Below are 17,042 nucleotides of genomic sequence, written 5' to 3'. Positions count from 1 at the left end.
AGTGTCCTAATGCACAAAGTGAGATAATATTATGACAGCACATGGGAGGTGTTTATCCAGATCTCCACAGTTCCATGGTAATTCTGCCCTTCCATTAAATCCTTCTCTTCCTTTACCATCTTGCAGTGGCAGACTGAGACTTTCTTAAGGTGCTGCATATGTTTTTTTAATTAAAAATAATTGATTTAGAGTCTGAGAAATATCTGTAGCTCAATCTGGGTCTGTCAAACAATGCACTATCCTTTTTTGTTCTGCACTGTTAGTTTGCTCAGAAACCCACAAGCATTTTGGAGATGACTTTCTGTTTTACCTTCCTTGGCAGGAAGAACCTTTAGCTAGTTATCCATTTTTCCATATTTTGTTGAACAACTACAAGACCAACCCAGCAGAAAACCACTTATCTTTTTATTATTTCATAATGGCCTCTGTGAGGGGCTATTTCATAATAGCCCCTCTCAAGAGCAGAGTTCCTGAAATAGTTACTTGGAAGTAACTTGAAAACCTTTTTGAAATCAACCTCCAGAACTAGTTTTCTTGCTGGTTTCTTTGTGTGAAGTAGGAAACTGGGGGATCATGGCAATGTATACCCAAGTTATTCAAGAAGGGTCCTGGCAGAGCAAGGGTGGGTCTTCTAGTTAAATTCTGTGAGCGGCTACTCTAAGTGCTGAGTTGAGAGTCTAGGGTGATACATGCTTTAATGCTGGTGTCACTCAACACATGCCTGTCATTCCAGCCCTCCTCAGTGAGGGCAGGGAGGAGAGAAACTGTTGGTTTTGGTGGTGCTTCCAGTGAGGACTGATATTTTCTAGCTGACTCGACTGCCTGTTTTTCTAAATGTAAGCTTGCATGATGAAGAAATACCCCAATTCAGGAAAACAAAAAAAAGTTCTCAGAATTAAGTGGAAAAAATGTGCTAAAGGCTCACTGTATTGGTTATTTTTGCAAGGCTCAGGAATTGTCATCCTTTATGCTTAACTCACGTCAGCCTCATTCTTAAAATTGCAGCATGTCCCAGCTTGGTGCTGCTGGGAGATCTGGGGTATTTTTACAGTAATTCCCTTTTAGTGTGAGTTGCAGACTGAAAGGTCAGAGCCAAGCCAGGATGAAAAATAAATGTGTCTGGTGCCAGTGGTGGAAGGAATCAACATTTTATCAAGGAATGACATTTGCTTTTGGATTGCAAGGTCAGGAGACCTAGGCTTGCTGTGAGAGAAGCATGCTGGGCTGCCTGGGAGGGGGAACAGTGCTTCCTTTTCTACCAGCTGGGCAGCCAGTGCTGGAAACTATTTCTCTTTCTTATCAGGCACTTGGAGGCATTACTCACGAGTCATCACTTACTGAGGTTTTGTTCACAGGTTACACCATCTTCTCCCTGGGGTTCAGGGTGCCTGGAAGGTCCTGAGCCCTGTGTTAATAAAGCAGAGACGTGGTGGGATGGAATAAAGGCAGCATTGTTTTGTATGCAGGAAAACACTGCCCTGTCAGATGCCTCCTCATTTTTCCATCCATGCTGTCATGCTGGCTTTTCCCCCAAAGCTGCTGGCGCTGTTCCCATGGCTCCCTCGGGAGAGCAGGATGAGATAGGAGTGTGATAGGGAAGTGAGGGCTGTGCAGACGTGGCCAGCTGGCAGCACAAAGCCCTGGCAGGCATGGAGCTGTTACAGCTCCCTCCCTTCCAGCAGCTCTGCCTGCCTTCATTACTTCAGTAGGGAGTGGAGGGGCAGGAGCTCTTCTTACAGGTTTTTAGATTTCAATTCTCATTTCTCAAACTGCTTCTGGGGAAGGATGTGTTTCTCCTCAAAGCTGTTCTCCCTAATAAGTTCTTGCTTGAGGTTTGACTGAGATGGTAAAGATGTGCAGAGCTTGTGCTTGGGGGGGTTGTTTCCCTTAGCCCTCCCCTAAGTCATTCTGACAGAGCTGGTTCCGAGATGGCTGCTGAGATTTGAGCTCTTTCTGTCAGCTTTTTGAGCACGCAGAAGGGAGGAAAGAAATTCCTCTATTCAGGCATAGTTTTGAAAGGAACCCGTGGAGATGCTAAGCGAGTTTTTTCACTCAGGTGAAAGCACTTTCACCCTCTGAGGTATTTTGAAACTGTCTCAACACATGCTATTTCTCTTGGGTAGAGACTCCTTATTCATGCAGAAAATTATGCGAAGGAGAGACAACCTGGTATCAGGGAAGTGCTGAAATCATTAGCTGAGCTTTTTATGCTCCCTGTGTTTCCTTGCAGGATGTGTGTGTCTGTGTCAGGTGTGTGGCAGTGGCCCCAAGTGCCATGCCTATTCTAGGAGAGCTGTGCAGCACTCTGGAGCCCTGGCCTGGGCACAGCCATCCGTGTCATTTCAGTCCCAGAAGAGTCAGGCTGCCAGATGTGCTGAGCTGCTGTCAGGCACTGTGACACAACCAGCTGCCCTGCAGGGATCTAAAGTGGGGCTGACAAACTCCAAACTGTATTCCAGGCATGATGTTCACTGTGGTCTGAGGAGGAGGAGGAGGATTGCCAGTGAGGTGGTTAGCTGCAAATAGAGGTGCAAACACATTTCACACATTTCTCAAACATTCCTGTGGCTGTCAGCCTGATCAATGCCACTGTTCTGGGCATGAATTCTCCTGTGTCAGCTGTTTCACCTCTGCCTTTGTGAAACTTAGTGAATTCGTCCAGTTCTGTCCTCTGGTGCTCTGAAAGATGCTGAATGAGCCTCTGATGAGCTTCTTTGCTAATTCCATCTTCCTTTCCAGAAACGTGAAGGCCTCCTTCAGACCACTCATGTTTCAGAGGAGCTGACGACCACGACAGAGTAAGCACAAAATGCTTCTGTGCAGGATGTGAGACCATTTCTGAGCATGAGGGAGAAATTTAATCATCCCCCATTCTTGCTAAATTAATAAAATCCTTTCATGTGGTGTTTTTTTAACTACATGAAGATGACTTGGTCTCTGAAAATATGCTACAATGGAGAAGTGTCCTCTGGAAATTCTTGTCTCCTAGAAGCTTTTAACTGAAAGTGACTTATGTGAGCCTTTTTCCCCCCCTGCCTACTGGATGTAGCTATATATATGCTTTCTGCTTAGTGTTATTTTCTCTATGAAATGAAGGGCTAATGTAGATATTTTGGGGGAGAATTAGTTTGAAAAAAGGCAATTCTTTGACATAGCTCTCTAAACTGAAGTGATGCAGTTAGAACTGTAAGGAGAGAAGAGCTCAGCAAAAATAAATAAATAACCCTCTTCCCTCTCCAGTTTTTGTACCAGCTTACTTTGCTGTATGTTTTTACAGTCCTTTTTGTAAAGAGAAGGCTAGACATACATTTTGGCTTCAACTGAAAGCTGAGGTTTTCCTTCACATGGCCTGAAGGCAGCTTTTCTAGGAGGGGCTTACACAAGCCCTCCCTCAGTGTATCTGTGTATTGGCTCCCTGTAGAGTTGGCTCAGCTTCCCATGGCTTTGAAGATAAAATGAAGCACAATGTGGTGCTTAGTGGGGAAGGTCTTTCAGATGGAAACACACAGAAATGAGATCATAACATCTCTGTGTGGACATTAAAGATCTCATAGTGGTTTTTGTAGGATCAGAGCTCTGGCTCAGGTTTGTGGGCCAAAATTCCTCCTCTCTCTCTTATGCCCTTGAACAACACAGTGAGCTTGTTGTGCTCTTCTCCGGATGTGTTTTGCAAGATGTGATCTGCAGGCTGGGGCTTGGACATTTTTTAGCAAGAAAGATGTTTGCAGATTTGCCTGTGTGTTTTTTATACATATATTTTATGGAGCTAATTAATATTATGCAGTATTAGGAGGTTACTGCTTAATGTGTTGCATATCCAGACACAAGTACACCTATGGAAAATGCAGTGATCAGCAGAATCCAACATTCACTGAATACTTTCCAATTCCTCTCTGCAAATCAGGGCCTGATTCTCAGCTGATAAACATCTACATGTCTGGTGATGTCACTGGCTATGTATGTATTTCATACATGGCAGTTTTATTTACATAATGTTCACATAGATTGTGTTTTCTTCAGAGAAAACAGGTTAAAGTGAGATAGATGGCTTTGCTTCTTGTAAGCTGTGTGGTTTAGATTATATTTGTGGAAATACACATACAAGCACTTTTAGTCATTCACCCTTCATCATAAAAAGTATGGATAAGAAGTCATAATTGTGTGCAAAATGTAATTAAGTATTTCCATTAATTTCAAATGGATTTCCCTGACTTCCCTGGTGCTCTGCTGGGGGCATTCCTGCAGCACATTGGGTCTGCCCTGTGATGTGCTCAGACCCCTGAGTCTGCACAAGTTGTTGGCCCTCTGCATATTAAAGGACAACTCCTTTTAGGGCCATTCTCTTCCCAGACTGATTATTCATGAACTAACTTCATGTTTTTGAATTCTCTGACTTGCAGGATGATGATGGGAAGATTTGGTAAGTAACAACTCTGAATTTTTTTTTTTGTTTGATTTTTGTCAGGCACAGAAATCTGGTAATTTTTTTCTTTCAGCAGACCAAGACAATGGGTTGAGCAATTCCATGAGGTTGGAATGTGTTGTGGGGGCAGGTTTTGTTACTCCATGCAGATACGGAGCATAATGGGTAGGACCAGATCTAATTCCTTTGCATGGAGGATCTTATCTCCTTTGTAGTTTCTAGATTTTGAAGTTTAGGCCTTACCAACTGTATGTCTGGTCTTCTAAACAAAACCCATTTCTTTTGCTGTTGCTGCCAAGAGACTTCCTTTTTTGAATTTCTTTTTTTTTTAGAAGCATTAAGTAATTTCTCATGTTAAGAAGTATGCTCCTGTAAGGGATGAAAAGAAGTAATTTATTTTCTTTATTTGCCTATTATGTCAAAACTATCATTTCTTTTCTTGCAGCATATCTACATTAAATATTAAAAAGGCACTGGAAAATAAGTAATGTCAGGGAGCTATAGGGGCTAAATGATGTAACTTCAGATACCAAAAGAATTTAGATAATGAATGTTTGTTTATTTGACAGTAGAAAACTATTAAAATGTGTTCTGTAAATAAAAAGTATTTGATCATGGAAAAACTGTTAAAAACTATGTTGAAAACAGATTTGATTAGATATTGATAGACAGTGCTTTGAAGGTAGAAACATAATTTGAATCTTTATGCTGTCTGTAGGCTTTGCTCTTCTTACACTGCTGAAACAGAATTCCCTTGAGTTCAGTTCTAGGCTTTACTGATGTCAGGGATACTACCAGTAATTTTAAATTAACCTAATTAATGTCTGAATTTGACACTGAATGTGGATGCAACCATAGCTGTTTAAGTTAGGATTGGGATATAGTCAGAATTTGTGTTTCATTTTAATTTTTCTTTCACCCACATATCTTGTGTACCAATTTTGAAAGGCAGAAAAGTGAAATCAGTGAATATGTTTTAGTTAGTGAATTCAGTTAGAAATCAGTGAATTTATTTTCAGTTACTTCTGAAATTCCCAGGGCAGTTTGCTCTTGCATATATCCAGACACCAAAATAGGGTGCTTTTAGCTTGGGTCTCTGTTTCGTGACTTTCTGAGGAGAAAAACCTTTAGGTTTTGGACAGGAAACCTGCTTTCCACACTTGTGCTATTGGAGGTGTTCTGATTTTAATTTTTTTCCCCCAAACCAGAGCGTGATGCCTTTGACACTCTTTTTGATCATGCACCAGACAAGCTCAGCGTAGTCAAAAAGGTAAAAAGTAAAATCCTAGCTTTATTTTCCACAATTTATTTATTGCAATGTTTTTGTGCTTTTGGAAAGATATTCAGAAGCATCCAGCAAATAACAGAAGAAGAATTTGAAGTAATGAAAGGGGTGTTTATCCCCAAGGATCACTGTGTCAAAGCCAGGTGATGTTTTCCAAATGTAAAAATGTGATTCACCCATAAAGAAGTTTGCTGAATATAAAGCTTTTACAAAAGAGCTGCTTTTGCCCAGGTGCTAAGCACTTATTCCTATGGTCCCTTGGTTTGTCCTTTAAGGCTGAGCATCATTGCACAGCATGTCCATCCATATTTTTGGCATGGCTTTGTGTTAGAGCAGAGGGGTAATGTAGCTGTTTATCTCTCTCTGCCAGCTCTTGCTGCTTTGGGGGAATATATAAGAGACTCCATGTAGTTCCATCAGATAGTTGCAGCCTGGCTGTTAAGCTGCTTATTAGGAGAGCAGTATGTGAAGATCAGTGTTGTAAAATGTCCCTTCCCCTTGTGTGAAACAAAGGATGTGTGCTTTTAAAATAATGCTTTGAAGTCTCAGGAAGATTTTTATCTTTCCAGCCTGAAATGTCTTTTAGAAAAGTCCTTTTAAGTGGATAAAGAACTAACTTAACTCTTTGCACACAATAAAAGTGGTAACACTGTGCTATGTGTCCCTTCTGTAAGTGGTGTAAGTGGGCTGACAGATCTCTGTGCTTCAATCCATTGGCACAGGTCTGGTTTGTAATGGCAGGATTTGCATCAGGAATAGGAATCCCAGACCTGGGCTACATCCTGGCTGTAATCCTGCACACATCCCTCCAGGAACAGAGTTGTGTGCACACCACTGTGCTGTTGGCACCTTCAAGAACCTTAATAAATTACTGGGGACAGTAAATGCACCTAGTGCGCACTTCATCTTCAGGCTCTGATGTCATCATAGCACTTTCCCAGGCCACTAAAGTTTGCCTGATGTGCTGGGAAAGCTGCATGTAACAGCACCATCTGCTGAGTTCTGGCATCTGGTGCAAACAAATAAGTCCTGCATACTTATATGTGCAAAAGCAGGCAGTAAACATGCCTATTGCGTTTTTAAAAATGTCTTCAAAGATTATGTTAGCTTTTTCACCTCAGCACTGAGTGTAGTGTCTGACATCACTGTTTCTGCTGGTTTTTTTAATAGTCTCTGATCACCTTTGTGAACAAACACTTGAATAAACTCAATTTGGAAGTAACAGAGTTGGAAACCCAGGTAGGAAGCTTTGTCTTCTTGGATGTAGTCTGTGTAAATTGCAGATTTTCAAATATGGCTTGGCTAAGCAGAAGCAGATCTTCTTTCCAGAGTTTACTGAGCCATGAGAGATGGTTATCTTACTGTCCCAGCAAAATGATAAGCACAGTATCCAGAGAATTATACCAGGAGTATGGGTAATTCATTTGAGCCTGGCTTGGTGTAATACCAGTCATTCATTCACTGCTATTTTACAGCTTTGCTGAAATAAATGGGCAACTGGATTTGATCTGTCACAAGAAATTGTTGCCTCAGCCATACCCAAGAATTTGATTTTTAGAGGATGTCACATGTGCCATATCATGATCACAAGTGGGAAGTCTTAGAACTGCATAACATTATCCCCCTTAGCCACTCAGTAGCCATCTGGTCTGGTAGGAACACTGAATAGGGTGGCTGAAAATATGTAGGATTTTATTCAGTATTTTCTGAAACCATAAACAATCTATTTTGACTTTGGGGAAAAAATTCTTTTATTAAATTCAACTTCTTACCTGTGACAGGGGAGACTTATTTTCAAGATTTGATTAAGGGCAAAGATTTGAATGTCTAACACACACAATTTAAGAGGGATTGTGGTTGAAATTACCTGATACTGTAGCAGTAGGACTGGGAGTATATAATGTGCCCCAGGAAGTTTGGGGTTTTTTTAACTACTGCTGTGAAGTTGGCAGGATTCCTCAAGCAAATTAAATGAACATGAGGAAAGCAAGAAAAGACTCCTGAACCATCTCACACTTCTGTGCTAGCAAAAAAAAAATAAATCATCTAAATACATAATTTGGGCCAAGCATTCTTTCTTCTTGTTTATGAATGGTGATTTACAAAACAGATGCTTTCTCCTCATATTTCTCTTTAGTTTGCAGATGGTGTTTACTTGGTTTTGCTCATGGGTCTCCTTGAGGACTATTTTGTTCCTCTTCACAACTTCTACTTAACACCTGAAAGTTTTGATCAAAAGGTGGGTAGAAACTCCAGGTTATGCTCTTTCTGCATTATTATCACATGGTTATTTCCAATTGTTTTATCTTTTCTCCTTGTGCCAGGTGAAACTGAAGCTGGTATATTTTCTTCTGAAGATCTAGCAAATAGGCTGTGGCACTTGATGGTTAAAACCTCTAAAAATTATGAAATGAATGGGTAAATTCCTCATAGTTAAGGAAGAAAGATACTCTGTTCCTGGCATCAGACAACAAATAAAGCTTACTAAAGTCCAGGGTGAATGAATACAGTAATGAGTGCTCTGTACTGTATAGTATTTTGCATAACCAAAGTAATTTTTTAGATTGTAGTACTGCCTGAAATGTGCTTCTTGTGCTCACAATGAGAAAAGTATTTAGGCTGTGTTTTCATGTCACAACCAAAAGTTTGCCTCTGTCTGCACTTGGTCCCAGACCTGCACGTGCATTGTGTATATTTGGTGATGGTGTATCAGAATACCCTGAGCCTGGTCCTGCTGCAGTCCTGCAGGTGCCCCCTGCTTTTCATTGTGCCAGGTTCTGCAGGGCAGAGGACAGGTTTTGTGTTGGCTGAGCTGCAGCAGGAGGGGGCTAGGTCAAAAAGGGAAACATTGGCTAAAGTTTAAAGATGGAATGCTTTGTGAGTGTTTTTAAAATGGGGTTTTCATATTGGCTCCTGCACACATTGTTGCTGTCAGCCCCTCAGCAAAGGTGCATCTCTGGGAAGGATAGTTCTCTACTACATCTCACACATCTCTTAGTGCTTTTTCTTGCTTCTTTATCCCATTGTCTTCAATTTTTGCTCTTGTTGAAATGCAGGATGCTGAGCTGCAGCCAGCATCTGTTTGGTTACAATTTTATTACTAATGGTTGGAATTCATAAAGATTATCCAGTATTACAGAAGTGTGGTTTTGTTTGGAGACTTAGCCTTGAGGAATGGGGATTTGTAAATTGAAGAAGGAGAGGTAGACTCTGTGTTTTGGGGGGGAAAAAATACCATGTTGGAAGTGATTGGCTTTGTCACAATGAATAAGGAGGAACTGCAGCAGGTAAAAGAGATTATTAATAAGTCCTGAGTAGTAAACTATGTCTCTCCAGAACTGTCATGTGCAGTGACAAAACTGCATAGAATTCATAATGTTAATTACCTTGCCTAAATTTCAATAAGTGTGGACAAGAAATCTGCTATGCAGATCTCTTTAAATTGTAATTTTTGTTCCTCAAAGGAGAGATTAAATGAAGACACCTGCCTTCTTTCACTTTCCCTTTTGGTCCATTTTCTTTTCTCAGAATTTGTGCTCCTGTGTGATCTCCAGGGGCTTGTTCAGAAGCTCTTTATGTACAGTTGTGCTTAGCTTATTTTGCAGATTCTCTGCCACTCAGGAGCTGCTGTCACCAAGCACTTTATGGTTCTGCTATGCTTAATCATGTAAATGTTTAATATTGATTTAAATAGAATTATCAAGTACAGAGAGAATAAAGCTTCTAAAAAAATTTGATTAAAGGCTTTTGATGCCTATATAACTCTGAGATTCTAAACCTTTTATATCTTTCAGGTGCACAATGTTTCTTTTGCTTTTGAGCTGATGCAAGATGGAGGCCTGAAGAAGCCAAAAGCTCGACCTGAAGGTATGGATGTGCCACGTGGCTTTAAACTGTGTATAAAGTCATCAGGGCACGTGTATTTCAAGTGCAATTCCATTCAAAGTAGTAATAGTACCACAAAGTGGAGCTATGAATGGGCCCCTTGAGGGTTTTCCAAAGTATTCACTGTCTGTGCCTGGGGTATATCCTGCCCATGCTTCTTGTCTGGAGCAGATTCACTGAGGTGTCCAAGTGGAGCTTTAGTGAGTCATTCAAGAGCTGTTCTGTGCTACATGATAAATTCAGCTGGTGTTTTCAATAACAATCCAAGCAGAAAGCTTTTCATGGTCTAATTCTCGTAATTCTTGCAACTGGTGCTAGTCTGGACTCCTGTGATTGGATTTCAGTGGCATATAACTGGAAGGCTTTAAGGGGTTTTTTAGGAGAACCAGTACAAAAAATCTTCATTTATGTGGATGTAGGGGTTGGAACTAAAAAGTGTAAAACCCAGGTTTTCCCGTTAACTCTCTGAACTTCAAAATTATTTAATAACTTTAATAATTGATGAGGTCTGCACTGTTCCTTGCACTAGGGATAAAAAGAGGAATTAAAACTTTATGACTGCTAAATGAGCAATTTTTATTCCTGATGTTACAGACTTTGTGTTACAAGCTTCTGCATAACAGAGGAGAACGAGGACCCTGCAAGAAACATTTGTTCTGACATAAAATGGGAAAAATTGTGATAGTAAATAAATTAACAAAGAGTGGAGATGGTTGTAGAAGGGAGAAAAGGCAAAAGACAGTATTAAATGGCTTATACATGCTCTCAGTACATTGTTGTAAACTGGGGAATGAAAAGTGCTCCTGAAGAATGCTGAAAAGAATGATGAAAACCAGAAGAGGTTACATTTTCATGAGGCTTTCTTACATTATCATGAATGGTAAAACACTATACCAGATCTTGCTTGTGGAGATTCAGTAAGGAGCAAAATATGCTTTTAAGTGTTTTACTGGTTGAAAATGTAATTAATATAAGCTGGAGAGCCAAATTAGCTCGTACAACATTCCTTTTTTGCTTTTTGCTGCTGCAAGATGTACCATCTCTTGTGTGTTTTCCTTCCTCTTCTCTGTGTGTGGCCATTCCTGGCAGCAGTTCCCAGCTGTTGGAGTGAGTGTGCTTGTGTGGTATCTGTGAAACTGACTGTGGCTCCTGAAAAACTGCTCCCCTGGAGAGGGCAGTCACATCTTGGGAATGGCTTGTTACCGTAGTGTCATTTGTAGGATCTCATCATGTATTGCAATATGTCTTTCACAGAACAGTAATTAATTTTGACAGAGAATCTTAGGTTCTGCCAAAGAATTCTGTGTATAGTTATGCTCTGTTAATGCCACACTCTGATCCATTGTTGGTCATCAATAGGCTGGGAAGCCTGTCAGGTGAATCCATGCTCTTTAGCATGAATTGGGTAGTAAATGCCTCTTGGATTAGAATCATAGAATTGGAAAAGACCTCTAAGACCATTGAATTCAAGCATTAACCCAGAGCCACCATGTTCACCACTAAGCCACATACCCAAGTGGCACATCTACACAGCTTCTAAATTCCTGCAGGGATGGGGGCTGCACCACTTCCCTGGGCAGCCTGTTTTGATGCTTGGCAACCCTTTTGCTGAAGGAATTTTCTCAATACTCAGTTGGGGAAACCTTCCCTGATACAACTTGAGGCCATTTCCTCTCATCCTGTCCCTTGTTCCCTGGGAGCAGGGCCTGATCCCCCCCAGATGTCCTCTCCTGTCAGGGAGTTGTGCAGAGCCAGAAGGGCCCCCCTGAGCCTCCTTTTCTCCAGGCTGAGCCCCCCCAGCTCCCTCAGCCCCTCCTGGTGCTCCAGCCCCTTCCCCAGCTCCGTTCCCTTCTCTGGACATGCTCCAGCCTCTCAATGTCATTTCTGATGTGAGATTCCCAAAACTGCCCCCAGGATTTGAGGTAGTGGGCTGTGGCAATGTTCACAGGGGTCCCAGGATGAGGGAAGAGATGAGAATCTTGACTCCATGTTTCAGAAGGCTGATTTATTATTTTATGATTTATATTAAAAGAAAATTATATACTGAAACTATACTAAAAGACAAGAGAAAGGAGACATCAGAAGGCTTGACAGGAATAGAAAGGAATGATAATAAAATGTTGTGACTGCTCACAGCCTCAACACAAGTGGCTGTCATTGGTCATCAAGTGAAAAGAATTTCACATGCTGGGTAAACAATTCTCCAAATCACATTCCAAAGCAGCAAAACATGGAGAAGCTGAAGCTTCTCATCTTCTCAGGAGAAAAGACTCTGGCAAAAGGATTTTTCATAAAATATGTCTGTGAAAGTGGGCCTTTCTGTCCAACCAGTTTAATTACTTGTAGGATTTAAGGAAAAACATTGTCTAGAGCAGAACATTGTTTTTATCCCCACAGCTCATGCTTCTGCAGTGCTTGGAAGAAATAGGTCCTGTTAAATCTTGCATGTGTCTGTGTACAGGTGTAAACAGAAAGAGACCATACAGGTCATTTCCTCTTCTCTGTTCTTCCAGCCAAATTCAGTGGATTGGGCCAGCAGCAGAACTTGGTGCTGAGTTATTGCAGCAGAACTATGTTGTGGTAGATTAATTTAGTATCCTCTAATGAGGTTGTTATGGACTGTGAGAGTTTTAAATTAATGGATTATTTTAAAGTAATTTTAGAGTGTATGGTCACTTTCAGTTAACATTTTATTAGTTGTTGCTGTTGGTAATGATATAGCTGTGCACGTTTTATCTTATTATAAGAAGCAGGAGGCTGAGAATGGTTATTCTTGGAAATACCTGTTAGACACTGATCAATAAGCAACACTGTAGTTGCCTACCAGGGAGGATGCACTGCACACTGTGTAGTCTAATACAGCAGTCCAAGACATAACAAGGTCTGAAAGTTAGGGAAATGGTAAACTGGAATTACAGTATAACTTTTGCAGCAGTCGTTATTAACCATTGGTCTCTATTATCAAGGAATGGAGATGGAACTTTCACTACTGGAAGATAGAAAAAAAGAAAAATAAGAAAACATTCAGCATTAAACTTGTGTTTTAATTTGGGTATCAACTTTCTGTGATACCTGGAAAAATTAGAAGTTTTGTATTTCAGTTTTCTGGATAGACATTTTTTTTCTGGATGCATGACTTCACAGCAATTAGGATCTTTCTTTGGGGCAGGAGAAGATTCTTCTGCAAATGTGAACTGAAAATCGTAAATGAAATATGTAAAATAATACAGGCAAAAAGGGTAGAAAGAATATTTAAGAGATTATTGAAAATGCCAGATGAAGTGTGGGGATAGAGAGTGGTATCCAGTGTGAGGTGGGAGGGAAGGGTGGAGAGGTCCTGGCAATGAGTCTTCAAAGCAGACAGTGGGGGGCTTTCCCTTGGACCTCACATTAATTGTGCTTGGTCTCTTAACAGTTTGCTGTCTTCCTAGGACTTCTGATGATTTTTTAATTATCTGTTCTTCCTCACTTCTGCTTCCATATATATTGGTCACTGTGTATTTTTTGCTGCTTCCTACTCATTTCTGTCATGTTATATTCAAACTTTCTTTCTACCTTTTCAGCCTTCTCTGTCCTGTTGCCTCCCCTCAGAATCCCTGCATTCTTGGCATTTTATTGTAGTATAGGTGGAGAGGTGCTAACAGGAAAGGTTTTACTTGAGAGCTGTCCCTGACCTGTTCCCTGGCCTACCATGGCAAGAAGAGTTATTAAATAATAAAAAGCTTGGAGTCTGCTAAGGATACAGGCTTTGTTAATTCATGGACCATATCAGAGCTGTGGATGTGGTTCAGTACCTCAGGATGTGCGTGACTGCTTGTTCACTGCTTCTGTGGCCCGGGAAGTCATTAGGAGTATTTCCCAAAGCCTTTATCTCAGGTCTCTGACAGAAGCAGACTTTCTCTGTAGCCAGTTTTAGCTGGGGAAGGGAATTACCTTCCTGTTTCCCAGGGAAAAGTCAGCTGTCACTGTGTGATTGTCAAGCTGTTTTGAAGCAAATTGTGCAGGACATTTAAAAGGCTTGGGGAGATCAGAAATCTGTGGATTTTTTTTTTATTCACAATTCCATCAGCTCAGAGAAGTGGGGACTTCTGTTCCTGTCAGGACAAATGAGGGAAAACACAATGCAAATTAAGGATTTCTCCTTTTCTTCCACAGATGTTGTCAACTTGGACCTGAAGTCTACCCTCAGGGTTCTGTACAACCTTTTCACCAAGTACAAGAACGTTGAGTGATCCTGGAAGCTTGTGAGACTCTTCATCCTTCAGCCTCCCCAGGCAGAAGTTACAATAAACACGCCCTCTGCATGCTCCCATTGTGCCTTATGCTATGCACTTCTTGCATTCTTCCTACAGCTGATGTGTTCTTTCTGTAGCTGTTTGCAAGACAATCCCACTAAAAATGATGCATGTATATTCTCCAGGTCACTTGAAAATGTGTAGGTATTTCACACTTTTGCCAAATGGATCTGTTGTAACCCACAAATGTTCTTTTGAGAAAGGAAATACACCACTAACTACTTTAATAAGCAGGGAGAACATGAGACTTTCCTCATGGCTCAAGATTCTTTACTTCTGCAGAAGACTTTCTTTTGCATACTCCTTGGTTGCAACTGGCATTTGATGATTTTCCAGGCTTAGAGTGTTAACAGTAGAAAATCACCTTTGGAATTTATTTAGAAGCTGAGCCTTTTCTATGAAATAAGGGTTTGTGTGTTCTGTTGGGTGGGTTGGCTGAGGGGAATTACAGGCACTGTCTGAAGCTAATGGCAAAAGCTTCAGTTTTTGTGTTCACCTCTTTCTACTCAGTGTTACTTCCATTCAGTGTTTACACAGAATAAGTCTTGCAATGGGATTACCAACTAATCCTTTGGTGTCTATTTTTTATTTAATCTCTTCTAGGAGAAAATTTGGTTGCTAGGGCCACTGTCACCTGTTAGGCAGCTTCAGTCAGGTTGGTCCAGAGCTGGTCACACAGGCACAGGCTGGGTTAGTGCATTTTCCCCTGTCCTTCCTGAAACTAACAGAGGCAATGTGCTGGAGCAGGAGCTATCTGAATGGATTTTTGAGGAGAGCTTTGTGGAGGAAATGGGATTGGCAATTTCAGAGTAAATGATATGTGGAATATGCATTCAGTATCACCCTTTTCCTTTGAGCACACAGAGGAGAGATTTGATTGCTGCTTTTATGTATCACAGCAGCAGCTTTTGTTTTATGGGCATCCATTGTTTATGGGCTGAAACACTAGGCAGAGTGCCCTGAAGGAGAGCAAGTGCAATTGCTCTGCTCCGTAGGCTCACTTGAGTCCTGTTGTAAGTCAGCGTCTTCTTTCCCTAAATTTCAATTTTTTTGCACCAAATATTATTTGCCTTTGAGCTCAGATTCAAGAGAAAACATGCTATTTGAACAGTATAATTTTACATTTGGGATTTTCTCCTTCCCTTCTCAAACAGTTTTTCATCTCGGAGAGAAAGGAGCTTCTGCTTCTTTGCTTTGTATTTTTGGGTTCTCAGTTCTAGTATTTGGATTACTTGGATCACCTTCCCTCACACCTCTAAAAAAAATAAAGATGGAAGGAAGTTGCCCTTTTTTTGCATGAAAAAATCAGGTCTCCTGTGCTCTGCAAGGCTCTCTGGGGAATCTTTGCATGCCTGTGCTTTAGGAAAGAGCTGACCTCTCACTGTTTATACTGAGCCTGGAACAAGGATGTGCAGTTCATATGGGGCCACTGAACTCCACCACAACACCAACAGAGGAGACTTGCACCAGGAGAAATGCTAAGGCCTAGTGGACAGCTCTCCTGGCAGGTGAAGGAAATTGGTCTAACTTTTGTGCTGAGAAATAAAGGTATCATGAGGCTTGAAGGTCACTGAGCTGAAAAGTCTCTCAAACTTTTAGTTGAATGCAGGGTTATTTGCAGGAAGCAAGTCTGTTAAATAGTTGTTATTCCATCCTCCTTCCTTCAGGTGGAGGTGCCAGCTCTGTTTATATTCTCTGAGTTGCTGGGAAAGACCTCCAGAGAGTGTAGTTTTTGAAATTGCAAGCAGTATTAATATCAAAAGCAAACAGAAGATAAAAAGAAGACATGAGTGAGGGTGATTTGGCTTTAGAAAGGGAATGGTTGTTTCTGAGCTGGGATCATAGAGCTGGCATGTTCAGAGCACAAGCAGAGGTGAGCAGGTTATGAAAGAGTGTTTTGTTGAATTCTGTGTTTCTGGTCCCCTTGCTACAACCACAGGTCTCCTTTAGCATTCCTTCTGTTAATGTCCCTGTCAGCAGGACTGCGCCTGGATCAGGAGTCACAGCCTGTTCTGTTGTGGTCTTGTTTGTTGGTAGATGTTGCACAGGGAAAATACTTTTTTCATTCCTTGGCTCCTGGCTGTCTGGCCAGCTCACTGTTCTGTAGACACTGTATTTATTGTTAACCAGATTTGTGAGCAGGGCAGATTGAGCTGAAGTGTGGCTTCATCCCAGTGAGCCCAATTTCCAGGAGAAGCCATGTAGGTAAAGCTTCTCTGAACACCTGCTTTTGTCCTGCCTTTCTGTGACACATGCACCATAATTCTTTGCCTCTCAGAAAGCTGAGTCAGTGTTAAAGATGTTATTCATGATATTTTTGTGTTACTGGGGTTACATATGGGTACCAGTCTGAATCCTTTAGAGTTCATCTCAAATGCTGAATGCTCTGCAGCATTAAAGCTCCCACATTTGTAAGTGCTTAATGAATGTCTGTCTTTTCCTGTCCATACAACTTGACTTTTAGGTGCATTTACTTGACACACTCAGTTACAGTGAGCTCTGTTACCACTGAAAAAGCTCAGATAGTCCTCAGCTTCATTCTGTTTTTCAAGATGAAAAATGGACAGTGGCAGATTTTTTAAAATCAGTTTAAACTGTCTAGGATTTCTTACTCCTCTTCCCCTCACCCCAGTACTGTCAGTATTAATGTGTTTTTTAAGAGTCTTTTCTACTGTTTTTAACAGTGTTTACTCTGGATTTTCTAACTACTAAAAACCAGCCTTGCAGATAAAATTCTGGACTTGTCATATGTTGGAGATATCCATCTTAGTGATGAGTTGTGTACTGTAAGCAAATTACAATGCAATGCTATGTTTGCTAAAATTCACAGCAGGAGTGTTTATGCATGGTTTTTGACAGTTGTACTATTTATTCAAATAAACAAATAATGATCACTATGTTTTCTACTTTTTTTTTATTCTCAGTGGAAATATCTGTGGGAGGAACTTAGGAATGATGAGCCTCCCTTTGCTCTGGTGTGCAGAGAGTGTAGAGTGGCTCTCAAATACAGCAGGGCTGTGTGAAGGAGCAGGAAAATGCATTATCAGAACTTGTTATTGCTGTTGAATCCTTGAATTGTTCTTCAGTGGCTATTTTCATGTGGGGGCCAGGTGTTTGTGGTGGGGGTGTGTGCATGAGATGTGCTTTGAGAACT

General features: G+C 41.0%; 1 protein-coding gene across 4 annotated transcripts in view; it reads left to right on the top strand.

Annotated features, from left to right (window-relative positions):
• PARVB (parvin beta) overlaps positions 1-16,785 on the top strand; it is a 51,162-nt gene extending 34,377 nt beyond the window's left edge. For 3 of the 4 annotated variants that reach the window (XM_059471770.1, XM_059471773.1, XM_059471772.1), the window contains exons 7-13: positions 2,740-2,798; positions 4,401-4,420; positions 5,632-5,693; positions 6,879-6,947; positions 7,846-7,947; positions 9,503-9,575; positions 13,749-16,785. In XM_059471770.1, coding sequence (XP_059327753.1) covers positions 2,740-2,798; positions 4,401-4,420; positions 5,632-5,693; positions 6,879-6,947; positions 7,846-7,947; positions 9,503-9,575; positions 13,749-13,825 — 462 coding nt within the window. In that variant the 3' untranslated portion in view covers positions 13,826-16,785. The remainder of the gene's footprint in view (positions 1-2,739; positions 2,799-4,400; positions 4,421-5,631; positions 5,694-6,878; positions 6,948-7,845; positions 7,948-9,502; positions 9,576-13,748) is intronic. The other variant, XM_059471771.1, reaches the window with a different exon arrangement.
• Positions 16,786-17,042: the final 257 nt, after the last annotated feature.

This window comes from Ammospiza nelsoni, chromosome 5 (genome assembly GCF_027579445.1).
Source record: "Ammospiza nelsoni isolate bAmmNel1 chromosome 5, bAmmNel1.pri, whole genome shotgun sequence".
NCBI classification, from domain to species: domain Eukaryota; kingdom Metazoa; phylum Chordata; class Aves; order Passeriformes; family Passerellidae; genus Ammospiza; species Ammospiza nelsoni.
Note: the sequence above shows the minus strand (reverse complement) of the source record. Positions and strands in the feature narration are given on the sequence as shown.